General features: G+C 39.7%; 3 protein-coding genes across 3 annotated transcripts; 2 read left to right on the forward strand and 1 right to left on the reverse strand.

Moving 5' to 3' along the window:
• Positions 1-1,861: 1,861 nt before the first annotated feature.
• dnajc12 (DnaJ (Hsp40) homolog, subfamily C, member 12) lies at positions 1,862-6,520 on the reverse strand. The gene is made up of 5 exons (XM_056394546.1): positions 6,184-6,520; positions 5,449-5,527; positions 4,941-5,080; positions 4,714-4,843; positions 1,862-3,244 (listed from the first exon to the last, which is right to left on the reverse strand). The coding sequence occupies exons 1-5, from the start codon at positions 6,259-6,261 to the stop codon at positions 3,162-3,164; spliced, it is 510 nt and encodes a 169-aa protein (XP_056250521.1). The 5' UTR covers positions 6,262-6,520; the 3' UTR covers positions 1,862-3,161.
• A 493-nt stretch (positions 6,521-7,013) lies between these two features.
• On the forward strand, positions 7,014-13,412 carry sirt1 (sirtuin 1). Its single transcript, XM_056394771.1, has 9 exons — positions 7,014-7,399; positions 7,840-7,962; positions 8,106-8,341; positions 8,460-8,612; positions 9,434-9,581; positions 9,669-9,748; positions 10,963-11,146; positions 11,274-11,801; positions 11,898-13,412. Exons 1-9 carry the CDS (start codon positions 7,054-7,056, stop codon positions 12,188-12,190), a joined length of 2,091 nt encoding a protein of 696 aa, XP_056250746.1. The 5' UTR covers positions 7,014-7,053; the 3' UTR covers positions 12,191-13,412.
• Positions 13,413-13,518: 106 nt separating this feature from the next.
• On the forward strand, positions 13,519-17,624 carry cacul1 (CDK2 associated cullin domain 1). Its single transcript, XM_056394772.1, has 8 exons — positions 13,519-14,360; positions 14,517-14,643; positions 14,814-14,916; positions 15,000-15,095; positions 15,201-15,303; positions 15,486-15,575; positions 15,784-15,922; positions 16,014-17,624. Exons 1-8 carry the CDS (start codon positions 14,039-14,041, stop codon positions 16,051-16,053), a joined length of 1,020 nt encoding a protein of 339 aa, XP_056250747.1. The 5' UTR covers positions 13,519-14,038; the 3' UTR covers positions 16,054-17,624.
• Positions 17,625-17,718: the final 94 nt, after the last annotated feature.

Here is a 17,718-nt window from a genome sequence, read left to right on the forward strand (position 1 = left end):
CATCTTTTGGTAATATACAGTCCCTACACCCTCTATGGTGAATATTGACTAAAATAAATATCAGCAGGATTTTCTCCTTTGGCTGATTTTATTCCAGCTTTAAACATTATCAAACGATAAACAAGGAACGGACTCTTCTTTATCTGTCTCTTTACAGTCTTTGGCTTCCACAACACTTTCTGTAATCAGCAGCTGTGTTGCAGCTTCTTCACATTGTCCGTTGGTTTAACCTGTACCATACTCTTACTCATGCAATAGTGTGACACCAACAACTTCTCGGGGGGATAAAAGAGTTTTCTCCACACTATGAAATAACAGCTAAAGAGCGCTTTACATCCTACCCTCTAACACCTCCCCCACAATTATATTTAATGTGATTGATGGTGATTGCTCCTCTACTCCAGGTGGAGGCGCTGCAGGACCAACAAACAGCTCTGCTTTCTGAGGAAATAAGAAGATAAAGAAGCTGCAGTAACATATAAAGACGTGATATTTGACCGTGTGTGTGTCCCGGTTGTTTGTCCATCAGTATAAGGAGTCTAAAAAGACTGGGTCCCGCTGTATTACTCAGGCTGCACTACAGCGTCTATTCACGGGCGCGATCCCACTACTGAGCGGCACGGGGGCTTTGGCCTGCTCCGTTACCGACCTGGGCCGGTGCACCCCTCCTTAGACGACCTGGTGGTCCCGGGCTCCCCCGGGAGCACCATATCGATACCGAACTTAGTGCGGACACCCGATCGGCATAGTCCGCAGCAGCTCAGAACTCCTGAGCTCAAACGATCCGCCAGCCTCAGCCTCCCAGTGACTTGGATTACAGGCGCGCGCCACCGCACCCGGCGAGAAGCACACACGCTTATGGTGCTTTTAGCTTTTACAAAAGTGACGTCATCAAAAAGTCTGGCGCCATCTGTTGGTGAAGGTTATGTAGCATTTGGCCAGCTTTCAGTACGTGATGGCACATTATGAAGCTAACGCAGTAGCCTTATGATGTGAATATGTAAGTGCTGATGGTTTTATCCGCCATTTAGAACCAAATGTAGCCCCACCCCCCGGCACACCTGTAAAACATTTGATTATGTATGTGACTATACTGTTATTGGCAGAATCAACCTGCTGCTGCTTCATTGCCTCAAGTCATTAATGTGCAAACTTTCCTTACAAATATCTGCATTTATAGAATCTTTCATGGTTTTCTTCAGTGAACGTATATGTCCCTATGTCAAAGTCAACTCTGGTAGAAAGTAAAGTACTAAATAGTCGACTATTTAGTAATATTTGTACTTTTCTTAAGGCCAATTCTATTTTAAACTACACATCCACAATAATTCAGAGAGAAATGCTGTTCTTTTTATTCCACTGTATATATATATATATATACATGTATTAATTTTTTATGAGGAGAAGATGGGTGTGTTGTTACTTTAAGATTTTAAATACAAATTATATGATCCCTATACAAAATATGGTGTATTATTACTGAATAAAGAATATCAAACAGTAAAATAAGTGGTTAGAATTTGCTCTCTATACTGAGTAGTTTTATTTCTTTTTAGTTTTATTTATCATTATTTGCCAGCATTTTGAATTTGGGAATTTTATTTGTATTTATTGAATTGTATTAGTATTTTTACACTGTGGGATGAACATTTTCCTTCATAAAAGCAGCCAAATATTTCTTCCACCAATGTTGCAGGTGCATATGTGACATTTTCCATATGTAAAATTCAAAATGTGCAGGAAAATTGTAACAATGTATAAAATAATAAAAAAAGATGCTGGTACATCTCCGTGAAAAGCAAAGGCTTTTTGTTCACTTGATGCTCTATTTCTGCTATTAATCAACCACAGACTCAAGCAGTATCTGTGAAGATGTTTATTGTTGGATACATTTGTTAAGTAAGCAGGCCTCTCTTCTTTGGGTTAGGGTTAGGGTTATGGCATTTAACATCTACCACTGAAGGACAGTGCAGAATCATATAGATGGTGATGACATTTTAAAACTATATGTAGACTGCTACAAATATTGTCATTTTAATCATATCGCACACATTTATTTAAATTTACAGACGACATATTAATTTCAGTTCATTCTACCTTCAGAATTATCAGTTGATCAATATTCAGATCTAATCTACTTTTTTAAATCAATATAACTTCATCATTGTTCTGTTCCTGTATTTACTCCCTAGTCTCTCAGTCTTTATTTAACTTACTGCATCTCGTTCAGTCCTTATTGCATGATTTACAACGTGGATGACTAAAGATAAGACATATAGTGTGAAGCCAGCCTTCATACATCTAAGACCACTTGCAGTACAGCTGACATGAAGACAGTATATACTCAAAACAATCCTTATGGTGTTATATGAGAAATAGTAAATAACAGCAACAATTCCAGTTTTGTTACTAATTTCTGGACCGTTAAACCTGATTACATGTAACATTTGGAATCCAGTCTCTGTTTCATATGATCTGGTCACTAACTAAACTTTACAATTATAACAAAGGTTTGACTTGATATAAGGATATGTCATCTGCCAGTTGGTTGCAACATTTGTTTCCACAAACCTCCAAGTAAATCTGATTTTGCTGGATGATTTGAATTACTTCTGACAACACTTCATGCCAGCTATGCAAAGACGGAAGTCAGTGGTTCTATATTTAAACTGTAAATCACTGCAGCCGTAATGATGCCATGCAGATGCACAAAAGTAGCTAACTGGATGTTCTGTTTCCGACTGAAGTAATGATTTTTATGTTCTTCATTACAGCTGAAGACTTCAAATGATGCACATAAGGAAATAATGGACTTGTCATGTTTCGGTTTTATGTTCCCAACATTGTGAACTAAACTGCACAAAAATACACATTACAGCATTCGGGTACTCCAGTAGCAGGCATGGTTCTCCAATCTCCAGTGTGTTAGTGAACATGGTTAAGGACTGTGCAAGACAAATAACAACATATATCATTCACCTAATTTAATACTCAACTATCAGATTTTCATGAGACAAAATATTTCACATGTGTAACAGACACAGTTACAGCCAGATTATATTCACACACACTGACATCACAGTTACCAGGGTCTCGTGTTAGTAAGTGACAACAAGGAGACAAAAACACAACATTTAAACAAAATATAACCGGTGATATATTTAGATTTCATAATTTCTGAACTTCTGCAGTAGGCTTGATGGAGAGTCAGCGGCCCAACGGAAACGCCGATGGCAGTGATCACCTAAACAGTGAAGATGAAAAGTCTGTTAATTGGATTTGATATGTTATTGGATTTAATACTCTTGTAAACAATAGATACACCTTGTTGTTAGAAAGTGAAACCTGAACAGGAGAACAAGATCAGATCTGCTGATATAATGTGTTAAGTATTGTCAAATCATTCAACTTTATTAATGTAATACTATCACCTTTTATTGTATAATGATTATGAGTTCATAAAGATGAGATTTACAATTTAACTGATGTAACAACTAGTAGAAACATTTTTGAAGAAAATCACTCAGGACAGATCTGCACAGAAACGCAGCATTGTTTAACTTTCAGTGTGGCAGCTGTTTCTACTTTAATGTCTCCATCTAACCATCTAGAAAGGACTGATCTTTCTCTCAGACCACAGGCCAACTCAGTAAACTGGAACAGAGAAGCAGCAGGTCCAGCTGCAGCCCTCTGCACTAATGAGGAAAACTGAATGAAACATATGGAAAACTAGAGTCTAAAGCTACAAATGGTCCTTCACTAGAATAAACATCACAATAACAAAGCATCTAAACCAGAAAGAAACGCTCTCCTAAGTGTTTACGGACTGAAGAGAAATGCTCCCTGTACTTTTCTGGACTCAAATTCTCAAAGGTCAGTGCATTAAAGTGGAACGCTTTCCAAAAAAGAGTGTGAGGAAAAAAATACCTTTTTTATGGAAGTGCCAAAGTGCCCCCCTTTTTTTGAAAAATATTCTATGGACCAAATGCTACACCAGAGTGGCTCTTAAGCAGCCCCAGTTTTTCTTCTAGTTACCCAGAGTGCTCCTCTGATTATCAAGTGCCTCTCTGGGGTGACCTTACCTTATAAGTATGGAGGAGGTATGTAAGGATGCTAGGGGCACTGCTGAACAACAGTATTTCTGTCCCCTGAAAAGCCACTCCCTTATTTTAAGGACGTTGTTGGCAAAACTTAAGTAGTTTACTGAAGCAAATTTTTTAATTTTGGAATTTTATTTGTAACAGAGTATTTTTACACTGTGGTATGAAATTTTTCCTTCTTAAAAGCAGCCAAATATTTCTTCCACCACTACTGCAGATGCATATGTGACATTTTTCCATATTTAAAATCCAAAATGTGCAGGAAAATTGTATCAATGTATAATTAATAAGAACAGATGCTGGTACATCTCCATGAAAAATAAAGGCTTTTTGTTCACCTCGTTCACCTGCTATATTTGTTCTATAAATCAAGATCTCAACTACAAATATTGTCATTTTAGTTATATTCAACACATATTAATCTAAATTTATTGAGGACATATTCAAGTTAATTCCTAGCTTCATATTTCATTTCTAGGCTATATTATGCAGGATTAGATGCTCATATATTTTTTTTCAATGTTGTGTTTGGCTCTTCAGGAGTATTTCAAATAAAAGCTAATTCAGGTTTCTGTACTTTCCAGTGCTTTTGAACAATTTGAAATATACTTACTTGAGGATGGCATGGCATCATATGCCTCCTGCTCACAGTGAAAGTCCTCTGCTTGGGAAGTGTTCGGGATTTCTGCTTTTGACGCCTCCAGCATCGGCTCCTTCTTATCTCTCACAGCCCAGTGCATTGACTGCAAACAGGTGACCAAATGTATCACTGGGAATTCTTCCCATACAGATTACACAGTATTTTTTAAAAAGCTATACCAGATAAAATACATCACATACAGTTTTTACGGAGTCATTCAAGGCTTGCCAGTCGTGGAATGAAATAGTGACACCACTTCTTCTCCACAGGTCATAGTTTTTCCTTTTGTTTTCATTGCATAAAACCTCTTTGGCTTCTTGCAGTTTTTGAAAATCTGCCACTGTCACAAAAAAAAGAAATGATCAGGGGTCTAAGATGGAACATTATGCTTACAGAATTAAGAGAAATAAATTCCCTCTTCTTTGTATGCAGCTGTAAGTAGCTCTCCATTAACATAATTTGCTTTGAAGTCAAGACATCAGAAAGAGGCACTGACTGTGGGATAAGTAAGAAAAATTGAGATACAATGACAAAAAACATCATTAAAAAGGTAATAAAATAAAAGGCTGGCTTCATCTTGACTCCAGATCACACTTCTGGTTATGTAAAGTGTTTTATTATATGTTTTTCTATTTATTTGTCAGAGTTTTTTTTTTTTTTTTTTTTAAACACACACCAGAGTGTTACAGCAGTGGTCAGCATATTTACCTGCTCTTGGGTTGCCTTGGTGTTTGTCTGGGTGACACGCCAAGGCTCGGATCTTGTATTCATTGATAATCTGTTCAGTCTGCAAACAGATTAAATACATATAATGTACTTTTGCCAATATAAATATATGTACTTCAGGAATCAGTCACTTATTCTATTTTTGAAGGACATCATTTGGTTTCGTTTATTTTGTGGCCTTCAAATGCATTTGTTTACTGCTCAAATTAAACATTGTTCTCAGTGTACCAACAATGTAAACATTTTAATGTATCATATCACCATTACCGTTACTGTCAATTTTGTCTATTATAGATGCATATTGATGTTCCCATCACGGAAGTTGCTGTTGTCATACTTTCTACTGTTAATGATCTGAATATGAAATATAATGCTGAACGTGTATTACATCTATTACACATGTGGACATGTTTAATGAGTGAATCACAGAGCCCAAATACTAGCTCAACGGAGGCTCTGGATGACGCACGAGTTCCTGACATCTTTAGCTGAAGCATCAACAGGTATCTGTTGGCTCAAACTAACCTCTGGTGTATACATAATTCATCAATCTTTCAATTCAACAATTTACAAATTGCTGATCGTTTGCGTACATTCAGCATATTCTATTATCGTCCACTTCTCAGCTTTTATTACAGTACATTTTGGTTTGTAGATCAACACAATCATTGTCACCCAGCAAATAGGCTGAGCCTAAACCCACTGGCCAGAACTTACCGACGACAATTCATCGCAGCCCAATAACCCGTAATAATCCTCCAATTCCTCTGGTTTGCAGTTCAAAATAGCCTCCATAAAATCTGTCGGGGAAATGTGTATGGTTTTCTGTAGCGGAACAGCTCGTCTGTTACCCTGGATCACAGCTCTGTTTGGCTCAGGTTGCTGATGGACTCCCCGCCCCGCTGCTGTGGCTCACTCACTCACAAGTTTATCTTGTAATTATTTTGTCAGCTAGCGCTGGGTAATTAGCGGAGGGAATGCTAAACGCTTACAAGTATCAAGGGAATTCTCTCCTGAGTTGTGGGCAAAACTGAGCTGTCCTTTTTAACCATATGACGTATGGTGCATTCAAGTGTCTGACTAAAAGTCCCACAAAATTCGAAAATTCTTACAGGCATGAAACAATGGCAAAGGTAGCCTTAAAAAATTAGAAAACATAATGAATGACTGTGTAATAAAATCATACTCTGATGACTGGACTACACGGCAGGTGGCATAGATGGTAAAATGACAAGGATACATTTGCATGAGGCATGTGATTGAGCTTGTAATTAAAATTTCAACTTGTACATTTAATGCAAAAGTTATAAATGGTGTTTGTTGATATGGCTCACAGTCTACTATGATAAATATTTGATGTCTGCACTTTACTTAAAACTTTGTGATGTTATTCACAACCTTTTACATTTGCGCAAAATTCACCAGACAGTGTTTGAAGGCATCAATATTTTGTTATGGTTTTATGTCATCGATGTACCGGGGGGACGTTCCAGTCGTGACTACTGGTGGAGAACGGGTCACGTGCGCTATGCAAATGAGCCAGCTGTCCGAGAGGAAGGCTCTGCTCAGCGGCTCTGCGGGCTGAAGATGGCGGACGGAGAGAACAGTCTCGGAACGGGCTTTTCAGGCGCCTCCGAAATGGACGAACCTGCCGCGAAAAGGTCGAAAATCAGTCCCGGAACGAACTACGGGTTCAAAGGAACCGAAGCAGATCAATTCTCATGCGTCTCTGCGGACACAGAGAGCTGGGAGGCGGCGGTGAATTGTGCGCAGCCAGCGGAGAAGGAAGCAAAGCCGGTGATGGCGGTAGAGCAGGCCCCAGCAGCGCTAGGCGGAGACAACAATGGACTGGGACTGCTGGTCTCCGAGCCGCACAAACCAGTCATGAAGCTTGACGACAGCGCTGTACTTGGGACAACCGAGGAGGGTGCTGGTATGAAAACAGGCGGGCAGTTTAACAAAGCTTCAGTATTTACGCAGCTCAAAGCGGGCAGTGCTTGTTTTACCAACTTAACCGGCGAGTTAGCTAAATTTGAAAGAGAAAATAAGTTAACGTTAATTAGCTAACGTTACACGCACTAGATAAAATGTGTGATTGATAGGAGGTGTGTACTTCTCAAGACGAACACTTACCCTTTTCTTTAAGTTAACGCTGGGAAGTGAAGAGAAAACTGACTCACGGCTCTAAACTTTGATAGCAACTTAGCATTTATTAGAAGATTTATATCTGTTTCCCACCAACGTTCACTTAACGTCACCACACTGAAGTTGTTGTCATGGAAAGTGATTTTAACTGATGATAGTGGTTATCAGAGATAGGCGCCACTTAGCTCTGGTTTTATTTGTTCATTTCCCATATTTCTCTGTGCTCAGATTTTCTTGAACGCGATGATCTCCCCTCCAACGGTCTGGCTGTCACACCGGACCACATCAACGAGGAAGATGACAGATCCTCGCACGCAAGCTCCAGCGACTGGACTCCTCAACCGCAAATAGGTAAGCACTTGGCCACAAACTGCAGCAGCTTTTAACACTCCTCTGATAGTGTGTAGTTTGTAACTATGAAAGTGTTAAAGCATTGGTACAGGATATACATATTGGGAATACAAGACATACTGAGATGTTGTATTCTTGGCCAGGTTCCTACAGCTTCATCCAGCAACACATCAGAGAGACCGACCCAAGGACCATCCTGAGGGATTTGCTGCCTGAGACTGTACTTCCACCAGACTTAGACGACATGACATTGTGGCAGATCATCATCAACATCTCAGAACCTCCAAAAAGAAAAAAGCGAAAGGACATCAACACTTTAGAAGACGTGGTTAGGCTACTCCATGAAAGTAAAAGGATCCTTGTGCTGACTGGTGCTGGGGTATGCATCTACGGTAGTACTATAAAGTATACAGATATTTAAGATTACCATGTGTTTTGATTTAATACTTAGTAGCAGTGTTAATGTTATTAAGTCAGCTTGTATTCTCTTTTTATAGGTGTCCGTTTCATGTGGAATACCAGACTTTCGTTCCAGAGATGGAATTTATGCACGGCTCGCTGTAGATTTCCCAGATCTTCCAGACCCCCAAGCTATGTTTGATATTGAATACTTCAGACGGGACCCAAGACCCTTTTTCAAGTTTGCTAAGGTTTGTTCATCGTGTCCACTTACTTGTGTGCAGACTCAAAGTTGATCACAAAATATTGAAAAATGATTTGATTGCCTGCAACTAAGATCCAAGTGTTTGGTGTAATAAGATAATAAACTTTTTTTTTAGTTATGTATTCAAAACTAAATATGCTCATATGAACCTTTGCAAGGTGTTACAGATATCTGCACACAGAAAGTAATGAAAAGTAATATATACATGCAAGCATCATACAAGCACATCTGTGTATTCCAGGTGCATGACTTTAGAAGAGTGTGCATCATTATACATAGTATCCTGTAGCTTCCATTTTTGTAGCTCTTACACTTTATAGTACTAATATGAAACAATGTTTATCCTTGGGTATGAGATGAGATACATGCCCTTTGACTGAAGAAAGGTCTATGAACAAAAGCTTTTAATGTGATAATATATGGTGCACCAGATCCTTGTGTGCAGAAAATGTGTTTGGTGCTTACAAAATGTTTTAAGAGAGGATTTTGAACTTGTTTACTTCAATTTCTAGGATAACATTCTCTAAAAGATTCTCTGCTGTGAACATTTTGAGGCTTCATCAAATTCAGAGGCATCTGCTGTCATAACATTGAACTTTTGGAGAGCAAGTACAACTTGTCCTTCAGCCACTGTGCTGCATTTGTATTTATTTGGTGTTAAAAGCTCCAGTTTATGTTCCGAGACTAAGCTCAACCAGGATTTAAACAGTTGAAAAGATGAAGGGTGCAGTGAAGCCACAACAGAGCTGATATGTAGCAAGCTTTGGTTTCTGTCCACTAGTGCTGAATGCATCCTCTTTGTTACAGGAGATCTACCCTGGTCAGTTCCAGCCTTCACCCTGTCACAAATTTATATCTATGTTGGATAAGCAAGGGAAACTGCTTCGCAATTACACACAAAACATTGATACATTAGAACAAGTGGCTGGAGTTCAGCGGATTATCCAGTGTCATGGTAAGTGATACAGCTAATCCTGAATCTTAGTTTGTATATAGTTCTGTCTGTGGTGATAGTGAAAATAAAATAATGCTTTTATTTCAGGGTCGTTTGCAACTGCGTCCTGTCTCGTCTGTAAACACAAAGTGGATTGTGAGGCTGTAAGGGAAGACATCTTTAACCAGGTATTTATGCATTACAAACTGATCCAGGATAACACATTTTAATGTACTGTTGGATACCACGTCATCAAAGTCACAAGACACTGCCATTTTATTGAAGTATTCCCCACAAATCCTGAAGCCTATTACATACTATGCATGTTAAGAAACAGCTGCAACAATTTAAATGAAAATGTACAAACTGTGTTGTCCAACAGTAACATCTAGAATTTCAGGGTCAGTGCATTAAAAAACTCCTTAACAATCAACTTCCAGTCAAAACTCTTACAGAGCCGTAGGTGGCTGATCAGTGTACATTTGGTGACTGTAAGATGTCTTGTGTATGTCATACACTTGTGTTAGCACTGAAGTGCCACTCCAGGGTTGGGGCAAACATGACCAGGAGGAGCAATTTGGACGCTTTGACACAGGGGTAACAAATAATTATTAATCGCTGCACTGTGTTGCATCATTTGCTGGAAGGGGGCCATGGTTTATGTAATGAGCTCCACCTGTCATTTTCCTGCTTTGAGAATTCAAAGTCTCTTCAATGAAAAGGGTCTGAATTTTATTTATGCTGCAAAATGATATATTAAGTTCTTAATCTATACTCTGATAGATGAGTGTCATCAGTATTGCCCAAACATGGTGCAGTTAAAACACTATAAGCATCAACCAGTGTCAATAACTCTACAGTCATTTTTGAGATTCTAGTGGTGGTGTTATATTAATGACAATGAAAATGTTTTTCAGGTAGTTTGTCCATCGTCATTAACACACTATAAATAATGTGTGTAGTGGGTTGGTTCGATGTCAAATACTTGTTAAAGCTGTTTGCTTAATACATTTCATCAGGGGTAAGAATGAAAATGTGTATTTTATATTTTATACGTATTTTTAGTTTTTTTCATATGTAATGAACATACTTTAAAATGTGACATGTGGTTATCAGCTCAAGCTCAAACTGACTGTAGTGACACCCACCAACAGAAAGAATAAAATGAAACATCTGCATGAACAGGTCTATTCAGAGATTTTGCACCATCCATGATAGTACATCTGTCAGTCACTTGTGGAAGTAAATCAGGGGTGTACAGCTGCCTGCTAAGAAGACATTAGCTAATATTGTGGATTTTATAGATATGCAACCCCCTACCAAAGTAAGGAGGACATTTGGCATTGCGTTCCTTTAACACCATATTCTTTTATAGTGCTAATAAGATAAATTCTTCTTGCAGGTTGTCCCTCGTTGTCGACGGTGTCCAGATATTCCCTTGGCAATCATGAAACCTGACATCGTCTTCTTTGGAGAGAATCTTCCAGAAATGTTCCACAGAGCCATGAAGCAGGATAAAGATGAGGTGGACCTCTTGATAGTCATTGGCTCTTCTCTTAAAGTCCGACCAGTTGCCCTCATCCCAAGTATGGTTTCGTCAAATGAATGGATTTCTTCTATAAGATGCATGCAATAACCAGCATTTTTCCATTGTGCTTGCAGTTAATGTAAACATGTAATACATAACTGTTTTCTCTTCTTCATCCCATCCAGACTCCATTCCTCATGAAGTGCCTCAGGTCCTGATCAATAGGGAGCAGCTGCCTCACCTCAACTTCGATGTAGAGTTACTCGGGGACTGTGATGTCATTGTCAACGAGCTCTGTCATCGATTGGGTGGAGACTTTGAGCAGCTCTGCTACAACACTGTAAGACTCACTGAGATCACAGAGAAACCCCCACGGTTACCAGAACAACCACCAAGCGAGGCCTTGCCTGCTTCCAGCGACACAGCTCAGGAGGAGCAGAAGCAGCACAGTACAGACTCAGTAACTAAGCCTTCAGAGGAGACAGAAAGTCTGAATGCCACAGAGACTGCTGGTAATAATGTTACACCTCCAGAGCCTTGTCCAAATGCCCAGTGTCCCAGTGAAGGGACAGCCGAGCCTTCAGAGATACCAGCAGACGACGCACCAAAAGAGGAGGCCGCTGAAGTTAAGAGCCAAACCTCCAACCTTGAATTTCGTAGAAGATGCTGGATGAGTCGAATCAACAGAAGTCCAATCAGCAAACGCCTTGAGAGTAAGCCTATTATAAATGCCAAAGTTGTGGAGTAGATAATGATTTTCTCCAAATATTGATTCCAGCTTAATAAATTGTTTGTATTGTTTCCCACAGCAGGCCAGTATCTGTTCCAAGCACCGAATCACTATGTCTTTCATGGGGCTGAGGTTTACTCCGAATCTGAAGATGAGACGTCGAGCTCTTGTGGCAGCGACAGTGACGAGTCTGAGTGCAGTGCAGACGGGATGGAAGAGGACAGTGAGCCAGACGAAGCGGATGCACTAGCAGCAGCAGCAGATGGAGACACATGCCTCAGAGACACAATACAACACACTTTAGCCAATGAGGCCACATCAAGTGTGCAGACAGACAATACTGAAAAGACACAGAGCACCACACACCTTTAAATGTAAAGTACCCTGTCAACAAAGCACTAATTGTCTTTATATATATATATGTTTCGTATATTTTTGACTCATCAACCTTACTATTATTTTTCATAAAGTTGAAATTGCGTGACAACTTTGTGTGAATATGCATCAAGTTTTTTTTTTTCCTTGTTTTTTTTCTGTGCCCACTTTGGTCACATGCATTGTGTCTGAAACCTCATACTGTATGCTACTTACTAAATAGAATGCAGTAGTTGTGTTTTTTCTTTTTTAGGATTTCTTTCCATGTGCTAGTCTGATTTTGCATTTACATTTTCAGAAATTTAGCTGATTCTCTCATCTACTGCGGCATACCACAAATGCAACACTAGATTAAGCTTTAATTCCTAAATCGCAGTCATTATAAGGAAAGGCTTCAAATGTGAATCTCAGCCCATAGTGTGATGTCAACTGTGATCTAATGATGTGTTTCAGAGTTGGTTCTTGTTACCACTGGGAAACATGTAAATATGTAAACCTACTGCCTGCTAAATAGTGGGTACTATGAGTTTCAGACACATACATAAATCTTCAGACGGTTTACTTGAAGGCATCATTCTAACTTGCAATATAAAAAGTTCAGCTCTGCTCTTTCCTGAGGGTAAATGCTGGAAAAAGGAACAGTACTCTTTAATTTTAGACCAAAGAACACTTCATCAACGCGCTCCTACGTTGTCACAAGCTTTGTATGTTTAACCTGTCATTTAAATCTTGGAAGAAAAATATAACTATTGACAAGGTGTTCCTTCTGACATGTGGCAGCTACTTTTTTATGGTCAAGCCTCTTATTTTTATACTCTGATGTGAGACATACTCATCGAAGAGTAGGTGATTTATCTGTACGAAGTTATACTAAGTTGTAATATTAAGCCTTAGGAATATATTCAATGAGTTCACATTGAAAAGCAGCACTTTTTTCCTTGTTATAAAACCGGTTTTGTTGCTCCTGTCACTTTTCATAGAGTTAAAACAAAAGAAAAAACAATTTTCTTCATCATACAGAGGAGTCTGCTGCCTGTAAAGATTAAGTGTTGGTAGATGGACATATTTGAGCCAATGTGTTGGATAAGTGTCTACACCAACATAATTCACATGCCATTTACAAGGTAATGTTTTGTTTACGGTTTAAGGAAAAACATTTTTACATCATTATAGTTGTTATTTCTCCTGGGGTTCTCAGTAAAAACAAGAATGAAAAACACTGACCAGTCATTTCTGTTACTTCAAGCACACCTGCCAGGTGATGGCGCAGGCGTGAAAAGCGCGTCACCTAGCGCCACTGAACACACCCTGCCAGTTCCTGTTTCCTCTTTCAAAGACTAACTAGAGTGAGAGGGTTTCTGCGAGAGTAGCATTTCGTTTAGATACTGTTATCCTGTTATTCTCAGGAAAGTGTTTTAAGACAGCAGAACAATACGTAAGCATTTAACGTTGTGTAGTCGATAACGTTTGGGGGATTCTATAGCTAAACGTCACTAGTTTGTTCAGGCGTAGTACGGTAACATGATTTTTCTATGCTTAATCTCTAATACCGTAATATAAAACTACTCAATGTGTTGATAGTACGTTCATTAATTTGTTTTTACCGGTTCAAATAAGCTAGGCTTGGCAACATTTCTTCATCCAGTCGTTGGAACTACATTTCCCTGCTTTCTCTCGACTGTCCTGTGATACGACATGTCGTAAAAATTCAGTCAACAACACCAAATCCGAGATGGACACAACCAAAGACGGTTGACAGTTTCTGTCTTCATCTTTATTCGTTATCTGAAATGTTAATCGCTATCTAGTGACGCCAGGGTTCGGTACACAGGTCCGGTTGTGAATATGGAGGCCATGGAGGATGATAGTCTGGACGTAAAAGACGACCATAACCACAACTACTGTGCGAGCAGCAGCGGTAAAGTCCGCACGTATCTTAGCAGCCGACTGTCGGATGTAACGACGGTCCCGCAGCCCGTTTGCCCACCGGTACCGGGAGGGGAACCGGGGACTCGACGAGGGAAGCTACGGTCCGGCAGCACCGGAGGGTCAAAGTTCATGGACTCGGATTCAGGGAGTGAGAACAGCGAAGTCAGTGAGACTGACTGCACGGCTCCGCCAGCCGCCGCCGAGGGAAAATTCACCCTCGATTCTACTTCCAAGTTCCGTAAGTTGACTTTAAGCAGCGGGGCCTGAAATCCTGTAGTCCCCCGACAGCAGGCCGAGCTGCCGGGGGACTACAGAGTGATGCTCCTGGCAGGCAGGCAGACAGGTCACTGATAATGTTGGTTTCTGAGGCCTCCTCTCTCCTCTTTACACTCAGTCCTGAATGCAATGGCAGTAGAAGACTACCGGAAAAACCACTGGCCAAATCTGGAGAAGGCAATTGACCGTCTGCTGGTTCAGAATCCCACAGACCACATCTCTGTTTCTTATGCACAGATATACAGGTGAGACTTTACACGTTCAGGGATGTTGATTAAACACACACGAGCTGTTTGTGCGGCTTTTTCTACAGAATGTGATTTCTGCTAAGACCCATGAAGTTGCCACGTACATCACTGGTAGTTTCAGTTGAGATGCAGCTTTTCTTTACTGGTCTTTTACTTTATTTTCTCAGTTATATCTACAAGTGTGTTTGTCAGCAGCACTCTGAGCTGCTCTACAATGATTTGACATCAAAAATAACAACTCATCTTCAACACGTCTCCACCCATCTAGAAGTAAGTAAATCCAGATACAAGGAGATCATCATATGCAGCACATACAGACACTATTAACTAACACTTTTGTTGTTATTTTCCAGGCCAGCCCACCTGAGAACTTCATTGAGAACTTCAATGTTGCGCTGACACAATACACAGCTTCTCTTCAATGTATAGTTCCTGTATTTATGTACTTGGTGGGCATCTTTTTCTAAAATATAACACATATTCAACAAATATTGATACATAACCTGAACACCTTTGTGCTGGCCTCTCAAGTTCTTCATTTTGAATGTTTTCAGAACAAGTTCTACATCGAGTCAAAGCTGAACAGAGACCTAAGAGACGATCTGATGAAGCTGTTTGCTGATCACGTCGCAGAAAAACATGTGAACACACTGATGCGTGAGTGTATTTCTTCATTTGAAGCCCTGATGGCTGTTGTGAATTTTGAAAACTGTTCCTTTGCTTGTAATTGTGACTGTGCAACAAAACTGCATCTACAGAAGACCTGACCCTTTTGCTAACATGTAGGAGTCACTTTTGAAATATTTGTGTTTTTATTTATTTTATTTTTTCTCGTTCAGCTCTTCTCATCAAAGCTCATTCCATGCCATTTCAAGTGCAGCCATCTACAATGGCCAGTGTGGTTAAAGGCCTCTACAGCCTCCAACCAGGTGAGCTTCGTTCGTGGTTCTTACCTGTTCTGCTGCCAGAAAGCTTTTCTATGTATTATCTGTTTAAATGTCACTTAAGTACAAGCTAATTCAGTCTTTCTCTCTCCACTACAGCAAACAAAACTGACACATATATTTATTTCTCCAGCAGAATCAGCTGCTCCACACATGCTCTTCTTTTTAATAGATTTTCTGTTTCCTCTTTCAGAATGGGCCCAGTTAGCCCCAGCTCTCTTCTCTGGGTTTATTCCCCAAATCAACCCTCCTGCTGTGGAGTCTCTGCTGTCTGACTACGCTGCTCATGACCAGAAGCTACAGATGGAACTCTCCATGAACGGATTTCCACGGTAAGTTTTCGGAGGCTAATCACAGTCTTAATAAATATAACACGGGTTAAGGTTTGCCTTAAACCACTAATGTGCTGTCCTCGTTTTCCAGAGGTGACCAGTCCCGCAAGCGTGCCAGCGATGACTCCTGATGGCCGAGCCGGTGCCACAAGATCCTTTGCGGAACTATTACTGTGCCTCCTACATCTTTATCACAAGTTGGCTCACTGCACTAGGTACAATGTTAACAATGTGTCAGTTTCATCTCCGTCGACTCAAGGTCACAAAACACTGTGAACAACAAAGAGAACATGATGTTGAGTTGTCGAGCAGAAGCTTAATCTCACTGCACTAAAGAACAAGCACACAGGCATCCATTATGGTGCTTTCCTCTGTGATTATGACGCATCCAGCTTCAGTATTTGTAGGATGCTGCTGTGTGTCCTCGGACTGTTTTCCTCATGCTCTCCTCATTTGAAGAGTGCCTTCACCATGTCTGTCTGATCAGGTATCCTGACAGGGGATAGGCTGATGGTGGGTATTTCATTCCTAACCTTTAACATGGAAGTGTCTTGTGTGGTTTTGATAGACTGGGCTAATCAAGACTTTCTATTGCTGCTAATAATACTGTCCATGTGTTAATACTACAAATCCCTTGGTTTCACCCACTGTGTGTGTAACCCAGTGGCTACAGTCAACACAAGTGAGTATGGAGAAAAATGGAAACTAAATCATTGACCTCAACTATGATTCTCTTCTTCATGTTGCCTTTACTGTGTTGGTAAACCGGATTGTATTTTCCAGTTACGCCAAAGAGGATTTGCAGTACTTGTTTTTTTTTTTTTCTTTTATATATATAATACATCGGATTCAAGCTGACATTGTTAATGTTGTATGCTGTCTGAGCCATTTCAGTTTTTTATACTAACACGTTTTGAGCTTTGGTTGACCTGTTTGTTTGTTTAGACTTAAGTCAAATTCTAACTTTGAATATTACCTATTTGTTTTAGCCTCACATGTAGGACTGGCAGGGATTGCCAGGCACGAACATTACACAGAGTGCCAGAAAGCTTGGACAACCACAGAACAGTGTTTGAGAATTTCCTAATTGTCCTTCAGTCTGTTTGACAACTTGCCTAAATCGTCCCTTAACTGTAAATATATTGAACCTGTTGCTTCATGGATTTATTGAAACAAATGATATGCAAATAATGTTTTGACCTAAGTCTGGCACACCTGTGCATTAAGTGTTCCTAACATGTTATAGGCCTGTTCATGATGTAAATAGTTTTTGTCTTTGGATAGTGCTCCGCGTACACTAGCGTCACTTGAATAGAAGTATTTGATACAAGGTCTTACACTGTTTTAAGTGTAAATAGAAGCTCAGGCTTGCTTCCTCTTTTCCGTCTGTGCTCTTGGAAATGGTTCTCATCAACTTTCAAATAAACTTACTTCATTAACCCTGGGACACAGTTGATTTTACTTTTCACTATTCAGTACTTTTAAATCTGGATCTTGAGAAGTGATGTTCTCTTCAATAAGTAGGCATTATTGTAAACTTAATGAAGCAGAAGGAAATCTGAATCATTGCAGATGCCAAACACTGGATGTATTATGTTATTTACTGAGATTCACGGATCACTTTGTCTTTTAACATGCTGCAACAATATCCATGTTGAAACAAATGAATAAAATTCCACTTGGCTCAAATGCTGTTTCAGAATCTGTGGCGGAGAATCTTTTTATATAAAAACTAATCAAGGTAATTGTCATGTTGAAACCAGATGTCTCCTAGGCAACATAAGTGTTTAAGAAAT

This window comes from Seriola aureovittata, chromosome 14, assembly GCF_021018895.1.
Source record: "Seriola aureovittata isolate HTS-2021-v1 ecotype China chromosome 14, ASM2101889v1, whole genome shotgun sequence".
In the NCBI taxonomy this organism is placed as follows: Eukaryota; Metazoa; Chordata; class Actinopteri; order Carangiformes; family Carangidae; genus Seriola; species Seriola aureovittata.